This window comes from Ciconia boyciana, chromosome 1, assembly GCF_034638445.1.
Source record: "Ciconia boyciana chromosome 1, ASM3463844v1, whole genome shotgun sequence".
Classification (NCBI taxonomy): Eukaryota; Metazoa; Chordata; class Aves; order Ciconiiformes; family Ciconiidae; genus Ciconia; species Ciconia boyciana.
Genome location: NC_132934.1, coordinates 99,218,994 through 99,245,531, shown reverse-complemented (window position 1 = coordinate 99,245,531; position 26,538 = coordinate 99,218,994). Strand labels below are relative to the sequence as shown.

Here is a 26,538-nt window from a genome sequence, read left to right as displayed (position 1 = left end):
CCCTGCATCCCATCATGTGTCCATACCCCTTTAGGCAGTGACCCCCTCAGTTTGAAAGGTGCTCCACTGGTGACTCATCTGGATGGGTTTCACACCCAGACCCTGGGGCTGAGGATTTCCTGGGACATCCCTGGGAGGGGTCTGGGCAAGGTGCCCCTTCCATGGAGTCCTTAGTTGGGACTCCCCACCGGCCCTTGGGCCCCTGTGCTCCTCTGGGCTTGTGGAGGTGGGCCTTCAGTGGGCTGATGTCTCTCCTTCCTGTGCTGGGCTGGGGAGCAGCTGGGGTGGGGTCTTATTTGGACTCTCCCACCTGCCATTGCCTCTCTGTCCTCCTTCATTGGTGTGCAGCCGAGCTCCTTGACGCATAACCCAACAGGTCCCCTCTCAAACACGCCGGGGATGTTGCTGTTCAGGTTCTCCGCTTCCTCTGAACGCAAGGGCCTGCAGGTTTTTTTCTCTCTCAGGTGTCTCTTCAGACCCGGTAGCCTTTTGTGAGGTGAGGAGTCTGGTGTCTGTTCCTGCAAAAGACCCAGCACAGTGCTGTGGTAACCACGACAAAGCTCTACGTTATCTGGCAGAGAGAAGTGATGAGAAGACAAGAGGGCTCCCATTCACAGCACAGGACTAGCAAGAGCTTGCAAGGAGGACAGGGAACCTGTGGGAGGTCAGAGGAAAGTGGTTAGTGGGGGTGACTCCCAGCTGTGATCACTTACTGGTTTTGTCTGTGGACGCCACCAGCCCTCCAGAGCACCTTCATGCCTGTGTGACCAGTGGGGCAGGGCAGACTTTTCTAGGGAAACTTCTGCGTGAGGCTGCGAGTTACAGCGCCGGAGCTCTGCAGAGCTCCCTCGCCTTTGTCCAGAAGGGACACCCCATCTGCCTCCTGGGCATTTCCAGTACCTCTTCCATGCCTTTCCACCTAACTGTTGACTAATTTTTCTCCTTCACGCTCCAGGCCTTCCCCAGCATTGCTGGAGGTTAGATGGGGCATGTGTGGTGTCATCTACCCCGTGTGGCTGTCCCATGCAGCAAAGACATGGCAGCAGGAACGGACCCCAGCTCTCAATGGAAGGGTTCTGTCACATTCCTGGTAAGTGTTGCCAAGGCTTCTGAAGGATGTGAGTAATTACTGGAAGCCTTGGGCATTTCCATTACCTCATTTTGGTAAACGACATGCTGGTCCTTTGGCACGTGGAGGCTCATGGCTTTCTCGCTTAGGTCTTGGTGTAAGCCTTTCTTCTTTGCAGGTGTTCTGGGTGCACTACGTCTCTTCAGTCTGAAAAAAAAACCCAAAACATTAACTAGTCACATAATGCTTAGAAACCTCCTGGCATTTAGAGTGAACCTTGCTATTTTAAAGGTGCTGTTACCACCTGGATAAGTTTCCAAGGCAGGTATATAAAAAAACCAACAGGAAACAGAAAGGCAAATTGCAAGGTGAACACAGGCAAGCCATGTCATTTGCAAGAAAATGGAAATTATTCTTACTTTTTCCTTTTTCTGTTGATTAGTCTCATGATGCAATGTATCAAGATTGCTAAGAACACCACAGCTATTAAGACCACCATGATGATTATGGTCTTCTGAACACCTACAAAAAGAAACCAGTAAGTTCACACAGAACATAGAGGGATGTCAACATGTTTCTCATGTCCTCTTTCAGAGGTTGGGACTGAAGTGAAAGATTCATCAGTTTGTGCTCATTTTTTCCTTGAAGAAGAGAAAGGAACAGTGTAACAACGTAACACTGTGGTAGGTGAGGAATTATTTTATTTTTAAATAAATACTGATAATGTCTCACATTTCCCTGGTATGGGGGGAACCAAAGCCCAGCATTTTACTCCTGAACTATTTGTGTTTCTCTTTCTGCATGAAGAAGTTTTATCATGAGGAAAGTCTTCCATCCTTCCTGAGACATACCCTCCTGCAAGACCTTCGTGTGAAATGTTGTTCCCCAGCATTCGACAGCCAGGGGCCTGCTCTGCTGGTACGCCTCAGCTGTAGATACCACTGGAGAGCTGATCGCATCTGCTCTAAATCAGTGATTATGTAGAAATATAAACATACAGAGACATATATACATATGTACACACAAATCTACATATTTATTTTATATGTGTATATATATATATATATGCACACACCCACCACACAGACACAAAGGTACCACAGGGAGGAGTCTTCTGGATGGTTTCAAATAATGAAATCTTCATCTAGCATGAGGTTTGAACTCTCAGAAAAATGTCTAGTGAGACCTATGTAAGTATAATCTCCACTCCCACAACTGCACATCGTTTCCTAAGCGTTCCCCACTACCTGCTGCACCTTTCCATACAAACACAGCATACCTTCCCTTCCTTTTTCCAGGTAAACTGCCTTCATTTTTCTTCCCTGCGGGTGGTCAACAAAGCAGGCCAAGGCACGGAGGTGGTTGGCAGAGAAGGTAAGTCTGTTTGCCACCGTTACTGTTCCATTTGCGTTTTGGACGTGGTGTATTTCAGGGGACTCATCCAGGTCTCTCTCATCCAGCCAGGTGATTTTGGGGGCAGGCTTTCCTGTTGCTGAGCAGACTGCAGTGAGGAGACCCTTGGTGGGCAGGTGGGATTCATATTCCACTGTTAGCTCAGAAATTGCTAAGAGCGAAGAGAGAAGGTACTTTTTACACACTGTGGCGAGTTTACGGTCAAAGCTGAATGGCTCACCTCTTTGTACAGGGGTTCTTATCCAAAAGCATCTTCTGGCTTATTTACCTTCACCTCCTCTGAGGAAAGGTGGTGTAATTCTGGAAACTATCCACCAAGGAGATGCTGCTGCATGGAAAGTCTCCATGCGGTGGAGAGGATAATGCCTTACCCACCTCCTGACTACATCAGACCTGTGCTGAGTGCCAGAAAGTGAGAAGGTGTTAGTGGAAAACTTACTTTGGATGTTGAGGCATATATCTTTGCTGAAAGAGCCATGAGGGAACACGTTGAAAATGCATCTGTAATAGGACTCATCCTCAAATGTGAGATTTTGGAGTGTGATAGCTGAGGCCTTCAGGGTTGCTCTAGTGAAACGCACCTTCTTCTGAAACGACCCTATCAGCCTCAGCCCATGGTTTGGGCTGTAGGTGGCCATGTTCTGGAAGGAAGACCCATTTCTCTTCTGCCAGGTGACTTGCAAAACATCCATCGAGAGTGAGAAGTTGCAATAGAAATTTGCCTCTCCCCCAAGGGTTGCTGCAATAACGCTATCAGATTTCACAGCTTCCTTCAAACCTAGGAATGAAGCAAACCCCAAAATCAGAGCAAGAGGAAAAACAATTCACCTGGGGAAGGCTATAGTGCCTTGAAGCATCCAGTCACAGTGTTCCCATCTTGCAGAGCACTGGAGCAAGGAACTCTACCACGGGGCCATGTGGCACACTGGGAGACCTCAGACACCTTGGTCTCATGGGTGGCCGTCACATCATTCGCCTATGCTGTACATTTCCCATGGTGGGGAGGAAGGCAGCATGGGAACAGAGGGCAGGCAGGCTCCTTAGCACGCACAGCAAACGAGCCCTGGGCTTGTCTGCCTGCTTCTTCCCAGTGCGTTACTCTTAGCTCGCCTTTGTTCCTGGGAGCTCAGAGGTGTCCTCTACAGACCTGACACACAGCAACCACCAAGCAAAAGCAGCTCTCACTCCCGAGAGCATCCTGGCTCCCCTCTCGCCAGCACCTGCAGGGGTGCAGGGGGAGGCAGAGCAGCCCAGGGCACCCCGCAGCTGGAAGGCAGTGCAAATCGCTGCAGAGGGATATCCCCCTGCCCCAGCCTCTCGAGACAGAAGCGTGCACCGCCCAGACGTGCACTGGAAATGCAAACCTGCTCCAATCCTTTGCACTGAGGAGCTTAGCAACACTTACAAGGAAAGGGAATATACAGGCTGAAAATACAGCTTCGGTGCAAAGACAAACTGCCCTGTGCCCTCTCTGACCTGCATTTCCTGATTTTGCTGCTGACCAACCCCCAGATTACTAGCTATTGTTCCAGTTACCAATTAGTATTTTTTATTCAGGATGGCATCCGGGTCTCTCTGCTTGCCAAGAAAGTCTGATGCTGCTCTGGAGTTAACCTTGTGCAGGGAAAGGGTGCTCCACTCACCTATTGCCGGCTCCTCCAGCTGGCAGCCTCCGCAGAGCAGCAGCAGGCAGATTTCAGCCCAGCAAAGCAGGGGGGAAAACATCATGGGACAGAGCAATTGCCCAGGAAAGCTCACTCCCTTTCCCCGCGTCCCTCAGAGGGCGGCTGGCATGCCCGGGGGGACCGTTGAAGATTTCGCGCCTTCTTTTCAAAGCACTCCTTGGAGGCCAGCGAGGCAGGAACACTTCCTTTCCTCCTGGGTCAATCATTGATAACAGCAAACTGGCTGCGGGTTAGCAGCGTGACTTTATCCCCCTCTGACTGCACTGGTTGCCAGAGCTGGAAATAAACAGCTTTCCCTTTTTTTTTTTACCCCCAGCAGCAAAGCTTGGTGTTGCCCCTTGTTAGCCCCATGCTGCTGAGCTCTGCTACAAGTGCCATCAGAAGGACTTGCACCTCGCAAGGTGTAAATGTGGGCTCTTCCTGGTAAGCGCAGATGGTGGCTGGTGGAGAGGGAAGAAACGAGCGGCCACAGGCCCTGGCAACTCCTGCTCCCTTTCTCTTTGGCAGGGAAGGAAGGGTGGGCAGGGAGGCACTGCCTGTGGATCACCCCCTCTTCGGCTTGCTGAGCACCGTGCTGGACACCGATCCTGGACTCCCCGGGGAGGTCACTTTCCTCCCCTGGACCTGGCACAGGGGACTCACAAGCAAGAACAGGAGACGATTCTCCACCAAGAGGGCAGTGTGGAGACACCTGCACACACCACCGCTTCGCCCCAACCCGCAAGCACACCAAAACCACAAATTGTATTATGAAAGGAGTCTCTGCAGAGGACAGATTTGGCTGAAGCCTCTCCACCCTAAATGTGTTTGCATCTCATGTAATTCCAGAAGGGGAAAGCCAGGGGTGCAACAGTGCCCCTGGACACAGGGGTGAGGTCTCATGTCCAAGGGTTTTGCTGTAAAACCACACAGTGCAGCTCCTAGCCACATGGTAATCCAGTGGTGAGATTAAGCACCATGTGAAGTTTCCAGTTGTATTTACAGAAGGATATCCACCATACTCTATACAATTTTTCTGGGTTTTTCTGTAAGAAAGGGAGAAAGCTATCGTACAGGAAAATATGAGAAGCAAATACCATACACATTCTGTCTGTGTTCATCTCTGCTATTTATGAATTTGACTCTTCCCTCCATCAGGAGGGGCAGCATAATGTTTTCAATTTCTTGCAGGTTTCCATGGATTTGCACTTCCCTACCCCACACTTTGTAGATTAATTCATAAAAAGGTGAGATGGACTCCGGAACATCCCTCCTGGCATCTCTGTTAGGGGAAGGGGCTCCATTCAGCCTCTCATTACCAATTTGTACCGCAGGCAAAGAGCAGGGAAGTGAAACCAGTGCACACCACAGTGTCAAGAGCCTTTCCACAGGGCCCCTCAGGGATTTTCAGCTTCTTTCTCCTTCCCTGGCTCTATCATCTCTCTCCTCTGATGCTGGCTCCCATCTCAGTCTCCTCTTTCCCAGACTTCTGCTCTGGGCAGAAGGGGCTGCTTTATCCCAGGGGAGCAACCAGACAGGAGCATTTGGGACCCATCTCTCTGTGACTCAGCAGGCCCTGGGGGCTCGCTCTAAGTGATGCTCCTCAGCAAACTCTATGTCACATAGTAGAGAAAGCCATGGCAACTCATTTATGGTCCCTTTCCCACAGTCAGAATTGCCAACCAAATTCGGGTGCTTTATTGACAAACCAAAAGATCTCAACAAAACAAGCATCAGAGATCCTTGCAGAAGCAACTTGAGACAAGAAAGGGAGGACAAGGACAAGAGAGGATGCAGCTAATGCTGCAGAGGTCACACAGGGACTTTCCTGGGTTAGGAGGGCCAAAGAGCAGTGGAGGTGAACATGCTCAATGCACATGGGCAGCCGGGTGGGGACATGAGCTCACTGCCCCAAGAAAACACCCAGCCCTAGCTAGCGCTAAGCAGCCAACACAAATATCACTGCAATGTGGATCTTGCACCCCAGATACAGCAGACAGAGCAGAGCAGATCTGCTCCTCTCTCGCTGGTCCCCAGAGCCTGGCTGGAGGTGGGAAAGCAGACCCAGGGGCAGGCACCAGTACAGGGTCACACACAAAGAGTTTTGTGGAGGTATATCTTCAGTTTCTTTCCTATGTGAGAGGAGAGGTTGGTGCAATCTTAAATTGTGCCTGCTTCTCCCCTTCGAGAAACTTCATTATCCAGGCAGCAAAATGGGCTCGGGTATTTTTATTACAGCAACAACCTTTACCCTCTGAATCTCACTGCTTTTTGAACAGGGCAAGGATCCTACCGGCCAACTGTGTGCTGTGGGGCAAAACATGCCCCCACCTGCTCACATACAAAATAACAACATACAAAAATGGCACTTGCACCTCTAAAAGGTCCTGGTAAAAGGTCAGATTACTGAAACAGAATCTGTTCAACTTCTTGTTTCCCACATCCCTCCTCCCCAACTTTTACTTTATGTAGTTCCTGAACTTTGCACACAAAGAGAAACTGGCTGGTTTTCTCTTTTCAGGCATTTCTCAGAGGTCCTGGAAGGTACAGTTGTTTGTTTAAAAAGAACTATCCTGGAGGACTACTTGTCCAAGCCAGACCTCAATGCTTTCAACTTTCCAGATAAAGCAGCATGTTTGGACTGTAAGTACTGGCGAGTCTGACCTTAATTAATTAATTCTTATTTTCTGAAGAAAAAAAAATTAAAGTCTGCAGAACTTCCCTAGGATTAGATTGAAAAGATGACTTTCTGGGGACTACTCTCTTTTTCAGGCTTTAGTTTTGCTGTTTCCGCTGATGCCAAAGAGGAGAATTACTAGTGAAGAGAAAGACAGTTCATCAGCAGTTTTACAGCACTTTAATTTTCTTCCCCTTTCTGTTGATTCATGTTTCTTGTTCTCAGTTCTGCCAGAGCCCAAGGGGCACCCTGTTCCTGGTCACAACCTGTAGACAAAAGAGTGAGGAAGAAAGGAAATGTCGGCTCACTCCTGGCTGCAAGCCCAGACATGCTGGCTGCTGAGCCAAGAGGGGCAGACATCATCCCAGCAGACGCTGTGCAGACAATCTGAGAGCAGGTTATCACTGAAAGTGTTCACCCCACCGTGTTTCCTGTTGGTAGCATGTTTGCTTCCGTTAGGAAGTTATGGGGATTTTATACTTTTGATCAGAAACCAACTGGGGAACGTGGAGTATGATACCCAGTGCCACCTCCCTCCTGAAGCATCAGCTCCCAGCTGTGCCCAGCCCTCTCCTTCCCTGGCTGCATTACCCATAGCCAGTCTCATGTCATACACCAGCTGGCACCAACCAAGGGGCAAAAAGGGACTGTCCATCGCTAATTAACGCCGCAGACGTTGGAAAACAGGACACCTGCTCATGCATTTAAGTGGCACGCTTTCCAAGCACTCCTCAAATTCCTTTTCCCAAGCTCTTGGCACATCTTCTCTGTAGCTTGGTTGTCAAACTGGCCAAACTTCTCAAGCCAATTAGGCTGCTAATGCTGTGCAGAAGTGAGAGGCCACAGAGCGATATAGATCCCAGATAACATTCTCATTGCAAAGCTAGTCTTGTGAGAAGTGTTTCTCCTGGAAGCAACCAAGTCCTAAGGACTTGTTTTCTAACAAATTGCTAACCTGAAAGGTTTCCCAGGGAAATCATTCCCCCACTTGGCTCCACTCAGAGCCCCTTCTCTCTTGCCCTCAGGCTCTGCGTGCGCCCTTTTGCCCTGGTCCCCTCTCCTTCCTTCCTAACTCCTACTTCCCCGCTCAGCCCCATGACAACCCTGGATGGAGAAGGGCAAGGGGTGCCCAGCAGTGGAGGGCTGATCCAGGCAAGAGGACAGCATCTTCAAAGGTATGATGAAATGGAATAACATTAGGGAGAGGAAACGACCTTGAACAGACCAGAAGAGGCAAACTACGTGGCTGGGTCAAGTAACAGCAAAGCAAAGGACAAACTTTGTCGTTTGCAGCAGAGGTATTGCACTGGTTGATAGTACAACATCAGGTCTGGATCCCATGCCCCAGAAAAAGAGCAAAGGAAGAAGAAATGTGCTAAAGGAATGAAGGAAGCTGTAGAGAATCAAGCAGAGGGCCTGCAGACATCCTCACTCACCTTTCAGGAAAAAACATCTGTCCCACTAGCGAAACACTGATGCTGTTTCCTGGTGGCTTCTGGCTTCAGTTTTTCCAAGTTGGCCTCCAAATCCATGTCTGCCAGTTCCATAGCAGAATGATGCAGTGTCATAAACCTGAGACGAGAGGAGTTAAAACTGCACAATGACCACAAGTTCCTTCCACTGGGCCAGAGCGCACTGGAGAGCCTGGTGCATCACCCCACTTTGGGCTAGGATGTTATTAGCCATGGCACAGGATTTGGCCCCCCTTCTTTTACATCCTAGTCAGAAGGTTTCCACCCCAGAGGAGCCTGCAGGGAGCTCAGCACTTTCTGTTGGTGATGCAGCGAGGCCTTGGTTTCCCCATACAGCCTGAGCTAGACTCTGAAGAATGCTTTCTGATTATCTTGATGTGGTCAGAAATCTTTATTGTAAAGATTTTCAGAAAGAAATGTTGGATTTATCTATGTTATTTACATAGATAAATACTGAAGCATTGAGTAGAAAACTGACACCTTGCTTCTATTAATAAATCCTTTCTAGAAAGGAGACAGCCTACAGTTAATACCCTTAAAATTAACTGTTCTGAAGTAGATATGCAAAGATCTTCATAAAACTATACAAGGACATTCCCCCTTTTCTCCTCTTTGTGTAAAGGTTCTGGTATTTAGAGAAAAACCTGTAGCAAACAAAGGCGTTTCTTTTTACTCAGCTGATGGGCAGCTAAAAACCCACTACAATCTCACTTATGAAAATAGCTACGTTCCTGTAGACAAGGAAGGCTCAGGGCAAACTGTTTCTTTGAGCCTAAAATGTAACCCTGGGTGTTTATGATGAGCTGCTGGACATTCTGTAATTTATTTGAAGTATAATATCAAATAAAATATTCTGATTGAAAAAAGAAATCTCTAATTTTTAGTCTAAAAGTGTAGGGGTTTTTTCCTGCAAGCTTTTCATTGCATTAGACTGAGGATTCCCTCAGGCTTCCCAGAAATTTCAGATGGCTTTTTTCAAAGCTGAGCAGATTACAACAGAGTCCATCCACAAACAGCTTGGACAAGAGTTCAGTGCTCCTTTCACACACAGCTTTATATGAGCAAAGATGAAAGCAGCAGAGATATGAGAAGGCCCTTTGTATAGCTTCCAAAATATGAGTAATTTCTGGTATACTAAGAGTGAAAACAAAAAAATGCTTGATTTTTATCTGCCTGGTTCGATAGTCTCATTTTTGAGAGAGAAAAATGCACTCAATTAGTGCAATTCTCTTATTTCAGATGGTTTGCAAGGGCTCAATGCTGAAAACTAAACAAAAAACAATAGGTTATATTTTCTTCTATATCTGACTTCATAAGAAAATTTACTGGTGTGGTATTTAGTAGATGAATCATTCCCCCAGGGTCACACAACAGAGAAGTGATGAATGATGCTTTCAATCTTCTATCACCAAAACAAAGTTCCTTTTCACTGGGTGGATTTAGTCCCATGCCTCTGCCAGCAGTGGTTTCAGAAAAAAGTATTCTTCCTATTTCAGCCAGTGACTTGTAAAATGTCTAAGGGCAGCATTTCAGCTGCATTTCAAAGTCACATCTTCAGGGGCGATTCCTTTACACCCTTCCATCTGCTGGGGTGATTCCTTTACACCCTACTGCTCTCTCAGAACCGGGAACCCGGTGCCCAGGCAGAGACAAATACCAATACGGTACATCTCTGAAACGGCCTGGCATGCCAAAACAGGAACCTGGACATTTTATACAGCCTGAGGACCCTTTATGATATACCAGTATATATACATGTAAAATACACAGTTTAAAAGGACACTGTCTTAAGGTCCTACGTGAGTTAAAACCTTAACCCAAGCTGGTTAATGTCAAGATCAAAGGATCCCAGAGCCAAGAGGTGCAGGCTAAATAATCCCATTTGCTTTGCACAGAGAAACACATTACCCAGAACCAGTTTTACCCGAGTAAGAGGCAAGCAGGAGGGTGCATTCCCACTTGCCCTCTTTCCATCTGTTAGGAAAAAAAGATGCCTTGCATCAACACCACTGTTGCGGCGACAGGAGGTGGCCGAAGGCAGGGTTGGGTCAGACCAATAACTGCCCAGCCACAAGACAGGAAAAAACCTAGGCTTTCTGTGGTGTGGGCATTTTTTTGGTGGTGGCAATAGTAGCTCAGAACATTCTTGTAGAGTAATCTTTGAAAATATGCTCTGCTTCCATTCACTTACAAAGTTAACCTGCTTCATATCACTCATACTGGAGCAGCAAAATAGAGCAGTGCATTCCACTTTAATTTCTTACTTCTCAAGACCTATTCAAAATTTGCAACATTTCATAGCCTAGCTACTATTTATTAAACTAAATATTAAGTATCTGTATAAACCCATCTGAAATATAACCTCCAAATAATTACTGCCAAATTGTTAACAGAGATAACTGGACAGACAAGCACAAGACAATCACAAAGAAACCTCAGAACAGCAGTTAGGATGTTATTCACCCACAGTAAAAACTTCTGATCCCCTCAGTCACATGCTTGTTTGTTCCCTGAAAGGTGGTTTGCATCTATTACGTACTCTTCTTTTCCAGCTAACAGGCAGTTAATTACACATAGTCTGTATGCTTACATTCATTTAATTGCTACATGAAGCCAAACTCCACAGCACTAGCATATAGCATTTTATGGCATTGAATTTTAGTAGCTGGCTTTGTATAGCACAAAGGCAAATACATGTATTGATTTTAAGTGTTCTGCCTTTGGATGTCATTTGGTGTTCTCGTTCTGATACTATGAAAGACAAATAAATCAACAACATCTTCATTTCTTGTACAGTATTTTGCTTGTAAGCTACCACATCTTCGTCTTTCACTCAGTCTCTGGTGCTATCGTGCTTGTAAGCAGAAACCTACAAAAGCTTTTCACAATTCGACATTCAGCTAAATAGTAAATTCAGCTAAAAAGAAATTACAGTCCTGCACATAAACAGATACTTTCATGACTCCAAACTCTGCTTTCCCCCACTCCAGATGATCAGCTTGTAGAAAATAATAATAGGTAATCTCTGCAAAATTCCCAGGTTTATAAGGGTTTCTTGCCAGCTTTGTGCCTTTCTCTCTTCCCTCTGAAAATCCTTTTCATTACCCATGTCCAGACTCCCTGTTTCTGCAAGAGACTAATTTCTCTTTTTTTAAAAAAAGACCCATTAGTTTAAACATTAGTGGAAACCTTCTTTTAAAACTCAAAAAAACCTCTCCCAAAAACCCCCTGAAGCGCAAGTGTGGACCCTGCTGAGTGGCGAGGGCTGGTGCTGCACAGCCTGTTTGGGAGAAGTGCCAGGGGCTGAGCCCTGCCCTCTCGCCAGCATCCTGTCCCCCACAAACCGCCAACCCAGGGGAAAACCTGCTTCTCCCCAGCCCCTTCCCTCACAGAGGAGGGGGAAATTAAGCTGCAATGGCAGGAAAGCTTGGACAAAATGCGGCTTCCTCCTTCAGTAATGATGGGGCTCAGGAGAAAAATTCCCGATTGTGACAGTTGCAGCCAGTTCCTCTTTCCCTGCACTCACCAGCTGCACTATTACTAAGCATTAGGGAGCCTAAAAAAGCGTTTTGTGACAAAGACTGGGTTTATTAATTCTCAACTCACCCACTCGCTTTCATTTTAGGTTACTTAACTTTTTGACTACAACTCAGCCTGATTCATCTGGGATGCACATCTGAAAGATGGGTGAGGAAAAACCAGATGACATGCACTTGTTCCAGGAAGCCAGGAGGAAAGGAAACATCCTGCACTGGCTGTCTTCATGCTGCCCACAAGACCACACCAACCGAGTAGGCTCATTTCTCCTTCCATGGGTCTACAAGGAAAGATTTCATGGGCATAGGGTGGGATGCAGGGAATTACAGAACTGCTCAGAACTGACCTACAGGTTATAAGCAATGAATTTTAGCAATAGGTAACACTTATTGCCCTGTGCTAGTGTATATCTGCCCACGTGCAGCATCCACCCCCTCTCTCCTACCAGCCTCCTGCTTCTCACTGCACTCACCTGCCACCACACCATGATATACACAAAATCCACCAGGCAGCCTGCTGCCCCTTCAACTGCCCTTTTATTTCCCTACGTCCTCCTGCAGATGGGTGGGATGCCTGGAAACATAAGGCAGCTGTGATGGATTAGGGAAATTAAGAAGGGGGCTGTGGAAACCACAGAAGATGAAGAGGGGAGAAGGAAACATCTATGTGCCCTTTGCTTTTGCATTACTTTCTAGGAAAGGCTGGTGGAGGTTAATGTTGGCAACTTCCTCACGTCTGATGACTTCTGGCTTGAAGCCTGTTGCTCCTGGTGCCTCGGTTACAAGTTCAGGCTGGCTGCAGTCTTGGCCTGATCTTTCGTGCCCTTTGGGGAACGGGTTCAACACCTGAAGCTCACAGCAGTGTGCGAGACTGCTCCATGGGTTTTCTGCACCCCGGCTCCTGGCTGGGGTCTCCTCTGGCCCATTGGCAACACCTCCCAGGCCAGCAGCCCTACAAAATGCTGCCCTGTTTCAGACAGTCCCCCATCTGGTTTTGAGCTTGCAATGTTAAAATATCAGAAAGGAATAAACATAACTTTCCAAACCCCAGAAGTTACAAAACACGAGTTTCATTATGCTGATCCCTGCAGACAGTCTGAGTCTCAAATAAATAATTTACAGCTTTTTTCTATGAAACAGAATGTTATAGTGTAACAAAATAAATAAATGTCTATTATAAAAAGTCCTTTTTTGTATTTTCCTTGGAGTGAAGTCACAGCAGGTCTGCTTGGAAGCCCGAGGTGCCATTGCAAGAAGTTTCTCTCTCACGCGCGTAGGGTGGGCAGCTGCTCAGGTGTTCAGCGGTGCGCCAGGGCTGGGGGGCACTGCGGGAGCCCACCTGCCCACAGCTCCGTACTGCCCGCACTTCTTGGTGTTGGTGCAGGCAGGAAGGACCTAACAGAACAGAGATTGTTGGTTTTTTTTCCTTCTTCAAAATATATGGATATTTTAAGCGCAGGCGTAAAGATCCAGGCTGTGTGCATTACCAAATGGGTCCTTGCATCTCTCTGTGTGAGGGGAGACTAAAGTTTTCCCCTCGCAACTCCCCCAGCAGGCTCCAGCTTAGACCTAGCGGCATGGCACCCATGGAAGAAGACGTGTATCACATTTCCTCCTACTGCTTTTTGTCTCCAAAACACCCATTAAAAGTAAGGGTGCATGCTCTGTGTGTATCCTGCAAGGAGGCTGACGTGCCTTCAGCACAAAACTGGGCTGCGATTTTCTGAAACGATGCCACCTTACTCAGTTTACCCCTGCCTCGAGCTTGCCTCCTTCACCCCCTGTGCCAGCACGGCCTCAGTGGACAACCAGCAGCTCCTCGGCCCCTGCCGCAGTGCGGCACCCTGGGCTTTCCACACAGAGGCACGCTCTTCCTCTAAAGACCCCATTTTGTTTGAGACGTGTCCTCGAAGCTGCTTCCTCCACAAGCTGCGCTGGCCGTGCCAGAGGGAGGTTACTTTAGGAGATGCAGAAGAACAGTGCAAGGGTACGGCCACTGCTTGCACAACTATTTTGTGCATCAATATGCACAAAAGTAACAGAGCGACACTTCTCCCGCAGCATGTCTTGTCATTGAGAAAGTGAGTGTTTTCTAGCTGTCATCACTGTCGAGTGCCTATGGGCCTGGCTAAGCACCTTCAGGTTTCCCCTTCCCAGCGTGCTGCTACCCAGCTGTCTGGCTGGGGGCTGATCCCTTCGTCCCTCCCTGGCCCAGGTGCAGCCTGGGCTGGGCAACGTGCAGCCAGCTCCGGGGTGGCCGGGCAGAGCCGGGTCCCAGCGGCGAGCCCCGCAGCTGGTGTGGGTGAGCCCTGCAGCAGCCCGGCGAAAGGCAGACCTACCCAGCATGGCCAGGCTGGGTTTCTCTCTGGGTCACGCAGGTGCCTGAGGCAGCGGTGGAGGAGGCAGGCGAGAAGGAGGAGGGAAGTCAGAGGGACCAGCACCCCCACTGCAATGGCAATGGCTGGTGCCACGCTGCTGTCCAGACCTGCGGGGAAAGCAGCGGGTGCTCAGTTGGTGCATGAAGAAAATAAAACAACCCAAACCCATTTCAGACATTCCTTGGCCAGTCCCCGGGGCGAGACGGGGCAGATAGGGGCACATGCCAGCAGGCACACAAACGGCACCACCAGCAGACCTGTATTTGGGGTCTGATGCCACGGTCAGGCGTGTGGCACCCAGCCCCTCCGAGCTACCCAAAGCCGCACGTCCTCTTGGTGCATCAGGCTACGTGACAGGGAAACCCTGCAAGTCCTCGGCAGGGGCAGGGAGGTTGGGGCACATCACAGCGTGCAGGGCACCCGACAAGCAGTAAGAGATTGTATGCCATCTCCAAGGGTGTTTGGATGCTCCTCGGCACCTCTTCCGTCCCTCCCCAGCCCAGCCTTGGCTGCTCTTCCAGCTGCCTTCCCCTCCTGCCCCCCGACCCTCGGAGGAGTTTCCTGATCTACCCCAGGAGGTATTTCACGATCTCCTCCCCACTCCAAGGCAGGAGCAGTGTTGCATACTGACCCTGCACCACGGTGTCCATCGGCAGGAACAGGGTCACGTTTAGAGAGGGGTGTTGGATCACGCAGGCGATGGGATACCCCTGAAGGATTTTGGGGTGGGTGTGGGTGAAATTGCTGATGACAGTCACAGTCTGGTTGCTCAGCCTGACGTGGTACTCCCTTGGTTTCTGCTGCAGGATGCTGGGAAGGCGCCAGGTGATTTTTGGAGCTGGTTTCCCTGTTGCTGAGCAGCTCATCCCCAGCACTTTCTCAGAGTCCTCAGCTTTGTCTGGACTGCGTATAAGCTTAGCCTCCACTTTGGGGTCCGAGATGGCTGTAAAACACAAAGTGACAAAATCCATAACTTTCTGCTCACGTCTGAGCAAAGAGCAACTGTATTTACCATTATCTTGGAGGACAACCTTGATATCTAATCTTGCCTCCCCTTCCCCAAAGTGCCAACAGTGACAAATAAACATAAAAGTGATCAGGCAGCAGTTGGAAATTAAGAGCTTGGCAAAACCAAAGGACAAGAGAGTAGAAGCATCTGTGTTTCAATTCTGTTATTAACGGCAGCACTGCAGCATCCCAACTGAGAAGTGCTGATTATGGACAAGTACAGAGCAACAGGTAGTGAAACCATGAAACCACATGTCCTCCTCTCTCTGAAAGGGCTGAACTGCTTCAGTGAGTCAAAACTCTTGTTCTTTTCCCTTAAATGTATCTGCAGGATTAGCTTTATTGCTGTTTGAGATGTGCGGGCTTGTGGATCAAAGGACTAAATGCATCTATTTATGCAAGACAGTAATGGTGAATTTGTATGTGGTTACACCACAGAATTTCACCTGTGGAGGTTTTGTGCTTGTGCAATTTTCTTCCCTCTAGTGTCAGGTTTTGGGGGCGTCATGGTATCTCTCAAAACCTTCATTAAATATAATTTCTTCTGAACTCCTTCTCACCCCAGAAGATTTGCGGATGCTGTCATATTTAGTCAGCAAGAAGGATGAAATACAGTGAGTGCTTACTCACTCGCATGAAGCCTGCTTATTCATTCCTATTTATACGAACTGTATTTGCAAGGAATAAGGAAAGGGGAGGAGTGCAAGAAGCTGTTTTCAGCCTGGATAGAACTCCAGGGGAGACCCAAACATGTAAGGACATGTCTGTCACCTGTGGAAAATAACCTATTTATTCCTCGGCCATAAAATCATACCATAATTTAGGTCAGAAAGGACCTCTCGAGGTCATCTAGTCCAAGTCCCTGCTCAAAGCCAGTCTAATTAGCTCAGTTTGCTCAGACCAAGATCTATAAAGGCACGTAGCTCCATTTGGCAATGCAATCCACAGGTTTCTGTATGGCAGCTCACCAGCCTGCCTTCCGCCTCAGTGCGTGTGCTGATGGCATAGGGGTCCAAACCACACTCTGCTTCTAGGGCCCTGTTTCTGAATATATTACTTTTTTTAACCATTTAAGTGCAGTGGCAATTCTAGTTTCATTCAAGTCTGAGTTAATATGAATGCCCTCTGATTTAAAAAGTATCTATTACTATATTTAGTAGTACTCCATGTGTTTATTACTATTTACATAGCAAAAATAACCATGGTCAGCACAATATTTATGCTGAAATTAATTTTTGTCCCAACACTAGCAAACACATCACTATCATTTAGTGATCCTACTTTTAAACAACAAGAAAAAAATCTGTTTATTCTTCTTAGGAAAAAATTATTCTTTTTCCTTTTGGGAGGTAAACGAAGACTTGCATATGAATGAGGTGTAGAAGACACCAAATGGTCCTGTGAAAGGGGGAAAAAGCTTGTGCCAGATGCATAATGGCACCTATAACCTCCTGGTATAACTCCAGATGCACCTCACGAGGTTGTCTGGATCCTCCAAGCCATAACTGCCAAAAGGTGGAAGCGAGACATTGTATACCATCAGTTTTGCTTTTTTTTTTTTTTTTATGGCTAGACCTCATTTATTTACTATGGTTGTGCCTGCCTAGAAAAAAAGTGGGTATTTTTCATTTTTTGCATCACCCATGGACAGAAACTCAAACCCCACAGAGCTGATGAAACCCACTAGTGTTGCTCTGAGGTCAACAAGAAAAGCGTGTAGGGGGATTTCAGCTGGAACTTCTCAAAATCTCCCATGTATGAAAAGACAAGTGTCACAAACAGTTTATGTTTTGATTAATAAATGATCTCTGAACTTCTTCTTTCGCTCACGGGATGCATAAAAATAACATATCCACCCACTGCATTAACTTCAAATATTAGGTTGCAACATCCAAAAACAGTAAAGGAAAGCTGTCACACATGTTTCCAGAGGGGATGAGAAAAATTGCTCAGTATCTTGGCAGAAACACATGCACTCTGCATCTGCTCTTCTTGTGACTAAGCAGTCCTCTCTCTTTCCACACTGAACCCCAAGGAATTATTGCCATGTGAAAAAAATCATGTAGGGTTGAGCTTCCCTTTAGAAAGTGTCTGTAACAGATGCAGACAAAACCTGTGAGTACTTGCATTTGCAGGAAAGTCCTGCTGCAGTTTGTTAGCATGTGCCCACTGTTGATGTTTGATGCATACACTTAAATTAACTGCTTCTTTTGCCTTTCATCAAAATACTTGTTTCCAGTGAAAAAGTACCTGCAAGAGATGTTGTGTGCAAGTACTTGCCTTAGTAGCTCTTGCAGAGCAGTAATGCAAACATTCCCAAATTCGAGCTGTGGCAGTGTTCCCAAGTATTTGAAAAAGGGATTTTCTGGTGAAGTACATCAGCTTTGATTATCTGTAATGGCCTTCTGTAATTAAGGGGGACTGTCAGGTCATGATGTGCTTTTTATGTTTAAAGGCTTGACAGTGGTCTTGGAGAGACTGACAAAAAATTTTAGGAATTACAGTATGCCTTATGATGACAGAAAGCCTTTTCCAACTGTATGGGTGTTCGTCAGCAACACTGTGCCTCAGTTTCCCTGTCTAAGAAATAGTGATGGCATTTCTCCGCTGTGCTCAAGACTTCCAGGCGAATGGTGCCATGTACAGTGAGGGCAGAAGGTCTCTGAAGATGGCCCAGCAAACACCTGGGGAATTTTGTGACCCAGCAAGTCTTGCCCATCCTCATGTGGCACATCCCCCTCTCTCCGCACCGGCTCACTCGATCCCCTTCCTGGGTTGCATTCTCATCCTCTCTGGCAATGAAGGTCAGCAAAACATTTCCAAAGCAAAACGGAGGGGGAAGGGGAGCAGGCTGTTCAAAAGAGATCCGCCAAGCACATTTGAAACTATTCTCTTCCAAAATGGGTTTTGCTACAGGGTAGGAAATTTCTGCTTCTTCTTGGGTTTGCTGTTTTCAGCCAGGCAGGTCTGAGATTCCTCCTGTCACACCTGATTCGTTTTTCACAGTGTTCTATCCAGTTCTTATGCGGTTTCACTTCCCCTTGTCACACAGCGATGGTGCCCGCACTGGAACAGCCCTTCTTGCGAAGGCTGTTGTAATCGGGCAATTACCAGCTTGTAAACTCCCTGGCAGTTCCCTCCTGAGGGCAGAGACATGGCAGCGTTTCATTTTCAGCTGGTGACTCTGGCTTGCTCACCTTGCCCTGAATCCCTGAGCCTTGGGAGATTCCTGCTGGCTTCACACTCCGTCTCGGGGAGTCCTCCGGGCTTGTTCCCATCATTATGAGTTGGGGAATCAGGGAGTAAGACTGTGGCTTTTAAGTAGCATTGCATAAATTAACTTCAATGAAATACACCATATGTGAACCAAAATCTTCTGTCACAGTGCCGTACACTTAGTTTATTCATGGTGACCCTCCAGGACATGTTTGATAAAGCATGTTTCAGGGAGGCCACCATGACCCCCGTGAGCCAGCCCCTGGCAGTGGCCCAGGAGCCCACGCTGGTGCAGCAGGAGCAGCGGGCTTGTGCCTGCCCGCAAGAGAAGTGAAACCCTTCTCAGTTGATGCATTTTAGTTCAAGGCGCAGGAAGAAATGCTGCAGGAGTGTGTGTAGCAGCAGAAAAATGTTCTTTTTTTAAAGTAGTGCTCTGCTAAAGGATGAATCATAGCCACAAGGCTGGTGACTTTGGAAAATATTTCCCCACTTGGATAAAAAACCCAAACAAAACAACAAAACAAAACAAATCTAACTGTGTTTGGATTTACATGGTAAAAAAGAATGGGATTCCTCTGCAAGGCACTTCCATGTTTTCCTGTAATGTATAATCAGTGTTTACCCTCTGAAGGACTCAGGGCTGGGTGTCTTCAGGAACACCTTCCTCTTCCTATCTGAAATATTGAGTTAATTTATCCTAATTTCTCTTTTCTGCTCTAGGAGCTTTCCCAAGGGAGAGGAAAAAGAACTTTTGTTCCAGGCTTGGTTTTCCCTCGTATTCCCACCCCCTCTCCCTTCCCCTACTGCTTAAGTCATCTTTCTCCTATAAGCCAGGGGCATCTTTTTTTCCATGCAGAGGATTCCTGACACATGGGTATGTGCATGGCCATATGTGTCTGTGTCTTTGTCAGCAGAAGGTACTAGGGATAAACAAAATACTCTGCAGGGGTCATACCACCAGCAGCAAGTCCCAGACACTTTTATTTTCCACATGGGACATGGTCTTTGGCCAACGTCCCCACAGCAGAGTCACTAATGTCTTGACAGAAAGTCAAGAGCCAACAGGATGTCCTCAGGGCATGTTTAATGTCTCAGCTTTCTCACTGGCAGAAAACCAAGACCCTCCCTCAAAAGATAAACAGCTTTTCACTTTTGTTCCTTTTGAGTTCATCTATTTGTCTGTATTTCAGCTTGTACTTGCTAGCTGACGATTTCATATGGAGGTGTCAAATATTGCCACGTTGACTCATGATTTGGTTTAACTCTCTTCTTGAAGCTAATTGATGCTGACCTGCACAAGATATTCATGTGGCACAGCCCACCAGCTGCACTGTGTTTCAGCCTTTTTTTTTTGCAACCCATTCCTGAGCCCAGCCTAACTACTGTCATCTTTCCTACAGCTTCAAAATCAGCTTCCAGATACTCCGGTCATGCATATGCCCCTCTGCCTTTTGAATATTTTGAATTTTTAAGACTGAAGGCAGAATAAAAAAAAAGTGCCTGATTTCCAGGTTTAGGAGGTGAGAGCAGTAGTGAAAGGAAGCAGAGGAGCGTGGGGTCCACAGCTGCGGCAGGCCAGCTGTCAGCACAGCACACGGCCAGGGAAGCTTGGAGTAAGTCATGGGTTACACGTCAGCTTTTGTATCTCACTGTTGTTAACTTAAAGGGGAAGAAAATTAAAGAACTGTTGAACTGGTTTCCCATCAGAAGTAAAACCAGAGAGGGAAGGAGAGCCAGAGAAGAAGCTGAGCCACCTTTCCCGCAGCAATTTAGCAATGATCAGTGGTCAGGGAAGGTTTTTCCCAGGGAAAACAACTTGGTCCTCAGATGACAGCCCATATACAATTACAATGCCTTACCGTAAACTTTGAGACACATCCTGCCAGTGACAGCCCCCGAGGGGAAGGTGTTGAAGATGCACTTGTAGCATCCTTCATCTTGGAGGGTTACTCCATGAAGAGAGATGGCCGAGGCTTGTAACTCACTGTGGGCAAAGCTCACGTGGCCAACGTAGCCCTTCGCTATCTTCTGGCCGTTCATCGTACTGTAAGTCGCTATGTTGTCTTCAGCCCCATCCATCTCCTTCTGCCAGGTCACTTGTAGCACATCTTCTTTCGTGACCGACTGGCATGAAAAAGTAACATTTCCTCCTGCCTGGACTGACTGGACCTTTCTGTGCATCACCTGCACGGAGCCTGAGGGAGAAGCAGATGCTGCACTCAGCATTTCTCACCACCCTTCTGCAACCCACCCCCAGCAGAGGCCCCCCAGCCTCTTGCCCTCACTCCTCAGCAGAACAGCTCCAGAGGGTCTCTCTGCCCCTCCATCCAGGGAAAAAAATGAAAACACAGCCCAAAAGAATTGCCCTGAGAGTTTCGCTGGACCTAACAACTCTCACACAAAGCGTCTCGCCAGCCTCATACCTGTGCTGTAGAGAGCACCACCGAGAAAGGCAGCTCCAGCGTCGGGAGTGACTGATTTCTGCCTGCTAAGACTATTACCCCACGGGCACCCCTGGAGAGGTTCCCTAAACACTCAGCCATGCTAATGCCCAAACAGCCGCCGGTGCATTACCGCTCTCTGAGCCCTCCTGCAGCGCAGCGAGAAGAAAATCAGTAAAGCTGCTACAAATTCCTATGTGTATCACTATAGGTCATGCATCCACATTTGCCAGAGACTGACAAGAGAACAGAAAACCAGAAGGAAAAAGGAAAGTAGGGAGGACCAGAGGCAAACTGCATCTGTCCGCCTATCTCAGGCTTGAGGCTGTGCTGCTGGGAAGCAGCTGAGACCTTGCTGAAGGCCCACAGTTGGAAAACTTTCATAGCATAAATGCCATGGTATTAAAGGTCTCCAGGGAAAAGAAAAAAAAAAGAAAAACAATCAGTCTCCTCTTCCAATTCACAGACACATGTGGAAAAACTATTAAGGGGACAGGCAATCAAAATGGATGCTCCCAGGTTTGACAGCTCAGCTCCACAGTCCTCTTAGGATAATAGTTTTTAAAGTTTATTTGTGTACATCACCATGGGAAGGGAGATATCAGCAGGGACAGTTACAGCACTGAAAACATGTAATTCAATTTACAAGAAAGGGAAATCTCTTTGCAGGTTTTAAAGAGGAGCAAGGCTGTCTGCAGTGCCCAGAGGCACAATTGTCTAACCTGCTCAGCAAAGCTTGCTCAGCTCCTGCCCCCTCCGTGGCGGTGGCTGTGGCCGTGGCCAGGCAGATCTCTGCAGGAGACCAAGAAGCCAGCTGTGAAGCTGTGCCAGTCACTTTGCTTTTCAGAGCTCAGTAGTGCCATAGGCACTACCATGTGTGTATGGTATAACAGTGCATGGAATACAAATCATGACCATGGAAGCTAGTTTGAAACTATTTCAGCCTTTTCTACATTATTTTTAATTACAAAAACAAATGTAACACACCCATGCTTTTAGTGGCCTGAGCAGACACCTACAAGCACCATGTCCATCACTACAAATAATTCTGTCCTGAGTAAAGCAAATCAGTGCCATACTCTGACCCAAATCCCAGCCACGACAGGAGATGAAATCAAATTTCAGCCATACAGGTCATTGGGAGCGTTTGGACATTTGCCTGGTTTATGATTTGCAAATTGCAATAAATTCATACATCTGTCTGCATCTTATAAATGCACTGGTGGTGAATTAAGGAGAGGATGCTGTCAACGCAACCAGCAGTGACACGTCTGAAGCCCCACACGAGTGGTGCAGTCGCGTGCAGTGCCACAAGTGTCCTGTCACCCCAGGGGATGCGAGGGGGGGACTGCAGCACCCAGCAGCGAAACAGCAGGCTAGGAGAGCCACCGAGGTCCCTAATGCCCTTACAGGAACAATGCAGACAGACAGACAGACAAGGGAGTTACCTGACGCAACGGTCCAGATGCTGGAGAGGAGCAGACAAGTGACCATCATCTTAGCTGTGCCCTCAGCAAGACGAGCGAGCGACTGATCCATTGAGCGCAGCTTCCCCTTTTTTATACACTTCGGTCTTACTCTAGGGACATTCCCCCTCCCTGCACATACGGTAAGAAGCATCTTGTAAAAACCTCCTGCCCTCCAGCACTCAGCTGAATAACAAAAATTTGGGGGGGCATAACAAAAAATGTCACAGCCAGAAACCGAAGATTTCCCAGCTGGCCTGCTAGGCAGACAGGGTAACGGGGTTACAAGGCTGGGTTTTTCACAAGTGCCATTTCCATAAGGTTAGGTTTTTGCAAGTGCCTGAATAGAAGCCCAGATTTCTAAGCTGGCTGAGCTCTCGATGTCTGTCAGTCTGCGAGGGGCAGGAGGAAAGGCCACTCTGGCCCTGACCTGAGCTCAGGGAAAGGAGCTCAGGTCAATAGTCATGCTGCAACGAGCAGTACAAATGTCCCCAACATGTAACTCAGAGGACCCAGTCAGGGGTCTGCACCCCATGTGTAAATCAGTGGAGACCCAGGAGCTGCTGCCGCTGCTGTAGGGCAACTCTTTTTTCCAGGTAAGGAGACCAGAGCAAACCGAGCGCCCAGCCAGGGCCGAGGTCATACGTTGCCTTGGGGAAAAAGCAGAGCCTTGGTCTCCCCTCTCCTCCATCGAGGTTGCCCCCATCCCCTCAGGTCCGTGCTCCTTCCCCAGCCCTGTCCCTTGGAAAGACAGGGCCGCCATCCCACAGGCTGACCCATTCCTCTCTGCCCTCACCTGAGATGACATAAAAATAGCCCACACAGCTATTTTGAGTCATTGTTTTTGCGCCTTTTTGCTTTGTCATTTTTACACCTGTGTTTTTCTTTTTCTGCTGGCTGTGATCACGTTGCTGAAACCAACAAAATCCCAGCCCGCGGGCCGCTCACACACCGCATGGTGGGGCAACCAGCTGATGAGACCTCATTTGCTAATCAAACTTGTACTGGTAAACTGTTTCAAGTTTCTGCTTTCTGATTAGGAGGCTTATATTTTTGCAAATTCTTACAACTCCACGTGACTATGATTGCATTAAAAATGTTTTCTTTTAGTTGAATTGCCGCACAGATTAACCTTGAATCATTCAAACAGGTTGGGGGAAACCAATGGCCCCAAATCATAATGCGACAAAAAAAATTCTCAGACATGCTTACGCATACACAGTTCATTCTCTCCTCCCAAGTGGTAATTAATTATCTGAAAATAGAAACAGCTCAAGTATCAGTATTCCTCTAAAGAAACATTTTAGATGTGCTCTTGAGTAGGTTCAATAATTCATTCCCATCACTCTGCAAACTGCGATTGCTTCATACTATTGCCTTTTTCCTTTGAGGTATCACATCTCATTTTCCTTTCCTTTCCTTATTTTCATAGTTGCATTTTCCTGCAAGATTACCGGAGGGGCATTCTGGCCTGACCAAAATGTGAAATCAATGAAAAACAGTTCTTGTGGGGTTTGCCAGACCATTATACAGCTATTAAGCAATGCAAATAGCTTCAACAGGCTCTGGACCAAGTCAGAGGGAAAATTGCCAGCCTTGAAATGGAGATTCACAAGCAAACATTTAATTTCTGATTGTCAGCCTCTCAGAACTTCCAAAACTGAAAAAAGCATTGAAGATTTGCTGAAACTAAGTCCTTTTGCAACAAAGCCTCCTAGTAGGGTGTGAGTGACCTATGCAAAGATTCATTCCAGGCTTTGCTGGTGTCCTCACCTTAGATCTGCTACAGTTTTGAAACCGAAGATTAACAGAAGAACTTGCCATAAGCTTGCAGACACTGTTGATGAAGTCCTCATAGCTGAACTTCACTACTTGATGATCACAAAAGGAACTGCACTCGATGTAAAAAAGAACTGCAAGCCCAGTTGATGTATTTTTCTGCTCAAAGGAAATGCTCTTGTCAGCTTTAACCATTTTATTTTCTGCCAGGAACACTCTAATCTTCCAAAAGTCCTTCCAAACAACCCTGAAAACCTGGGTTCTGCTACAGCAAATACCTTTCAATAAAGAGCAAACCTTAAATCTTAGCAACATCCAAGCAAAGGATAGAGATGGCTATTATGGTTGGACAAATGTGTTGACCTTAAATTGTTTACAGCATTCCCTACCTGGTGATAAGGAGCCATGTATGCTGGCTGCTCCTTCCAGTCTCTGCCTCTCCCCTGACAGCTCCTGAAGCCACAGGGAACCTGGGCATGCAGGGACCTCCCTCCCAGCCCACATGCATGTGTGTCTGCATGCACATCTGACTGCTCCAGCATCTCTTTCTGACCCGCCCCTTCCTCCAGGGACCAGCCAACGTCAGCAATTGCTTCATTACCTTAAACGTAAGGCAGGCAGGAATGCAACGTCCATTCATTAACCCCACTGCTTATGTCATTTTTGTGAGTGTATCTTTAAGTGCATTTATTCAGGCAGTTCCTGATCTGGTTGTCTTTGCATAGATTTTTGGAGGATTACAGACCTCTTCCTTGCTTGTCAGTCAGATCCCATGCTCTCCTGCTTCAGCTGCACAGCAGCTTCATTTCTGAGAACTGCACGCTATGCCTGAGCTTCAGGCACCTTCCAAAGCCAGTGAAAGCTTGGGAATAAATTAGGCAGAGGATAGTTCTGCAACCACTGCTTGGAAAACCCAGCGATTCACATTCTTCTCTTCCTTTCTGCTGCACTAGGATGGTCTCTCTAGTTCCCAGTAAATCAAAAAAGGAAATACAAGAATTAATTGCACAGTCACTAAATGACAACATTTCCATGCAGCCCAGCTGACTAATGATATCGATAAATCACATAGCTGAACTTCTGGAAAATGTTGCCGAATGCAGCCACTCAGCACAATTGTAGTCCAAAACATTGTTTTGTCAACCATCCAAACTCAGGTTAACAACCGGATAGCTGTCTACCTTGTCAGCAAGATTCAGTGCTGCCTCTCAAGGCATTGCCTGTAAAGAGATGGTTTAATCCACTGCTGAATTGTGGTGACTTTTGGAGGCTGGCCCACCAGTACTAGTAGTAGATACCACTATTGGGAAGCAGCTTGTCAAATGCAATTGAACAGGCCTGGCACTTTATAACATGTTCATAAATAATGCCTGCATATGGCAAATCCCTCTACAGCTCGGCTGGGTTTGGAGAGCTGCAGTACACGGGGGTAAAGACAGTAGCTGCATCTACTGACGTACGCTCCAGCCTGTGCCGCTGCATTGGGGAGGGCTGCGGCAGGACCTGCAGTCAGTAGCCAAGGGATGCTGCAGGACCAGGTGATGCTCATTTGGGCAGGCTTACAGATGAAGCATCACGTTTGTGCACAAGTTTTAGATCAGACGGCAGAAGGGTAGTTTGTACGCAGCCACAGCTGTTTATCCTTGGGCATGTTTGACCTGGAGATATTTGGTCTGTGATCTCTTCCCAAACTGGGATCCCTCCCTCCGCTACCACACTGCTGCTGGCTGCAGTAAGGACTGCAAATTACAGCTGCTGGCGCTGAAATCTGGTGTGCAACTGCCTAGCAGGTGCAAAAGAGAAACTAAGGAGGGGTGCTGCTTAAACTGAGACGTAGGTCATGGTGGAGTACACCTATCTACAAAACCACGTTACTGGGGAACAGCACATGTTGTGAAACTGGTTAACCGCCCATCACTTCTCACCTCTGTATTTTGATGAAATTGCTGCAGATACCTGAGGTCTTACAGAGATTTTTTTTTCTTTTCCAGCAATTACAATGTGCAAATTAAAACATACTAACTCCTGGAACCATCAGCCCTGCAAATTGTATTTCTGGTTCTTCTCTTTTTTGTCTTCCTTGTAGCTCAGGAGGAAGCAAAAGGTATAAAAAAAGACAAAAAGGAGAGGAGGAAGCAAAAACAGATTGCACTGGAAAGCTTCAGTAGCAAAGGCTGTGCTTCGTTGGGGTTGAAGGGTTTGTTTTTTACTATTTGGTCTGTCACACCATTTCTGAGAAGAGCAAAATGGTCAGACATGTGGTTTCCTTTTGCTGAGAGCACCCCAAGTTGCTATTTCATTCGAGGGATCCTAGAGGGAGTCCATGCTGCAATCCACTAGTCACTTCGGGGAGGCCACCAGCACCAACACACCCTTGGTGGCCCCAGCGCCCCAGGAAGCCACGTCGCTCATCCATTCC

The 26,538-nt window shown here is 47.3% G+C and overlaps 2 protein-coding genes across 3 annotated transcripts; both read right to left on the bottom strand.

The window, feature by feature from the left end:
• Nucleotides 1-170: 170 nt before the first annotated feature.
• LOC140647619 (uncharacterized) lies at nt 171-7,478 on the bottom strand. The gene is made up of 6 exons (XM_072852470.1): nt 7,415-7,478; nt 2,922-3,260; nt 2,349-2,633; nt 1,489-1,591; nt 1,156-1,276; nt 171-518 (listed from the first exon to the last, which is right to left on the bottom strand). Exons 1-6 carry the CDS (start codon nt 7,476-7,478, stop codon nt 171-173), a joined length of 1,260 nt encoding a protein of 419 aa, XP_072708571.1.
• A 5,763-nt stretch (nt 7,479-13,241) lies between these two features.
• Nucleotides 13,242-24,644, bottom strand: LOC140647124 (OX-2 membrane glycoprotein-like). Of its 2 annotated transcripts, none has more exons than XM_072851482.1 (5): nt 24,509-24,644; nt 22,323-22,472; nt 20,293-20,628; nt 14,841-15,152; nt 13,242-14,316 (listed from the first exon to the last, which is right to left on the bottom strand). In XM_072851482.1, exons 1-5 carry the CDS (start codon nt 24,621-24,623, stop codon nt 13,970-13,972), a joined length of 1,260 nt encoding a protein of 419 aa, XP_072707583.1. In that variant the 5' UTR covers nt 24,624-24,644; the 3' UTR covers nt 13,242-13,969. The 2 variants fall into 2 exon arrangements, with proteins under 2 accessions (XP_072707583.1, XP_072707592.1); XM_072851491.1 differs by lacking the exon at nt 24,509-24,644 and adding an exon at nt 24,114-24,125.
• Nucleotides 24,645-26,538: the final 1,894 nt, after the last annotated feature.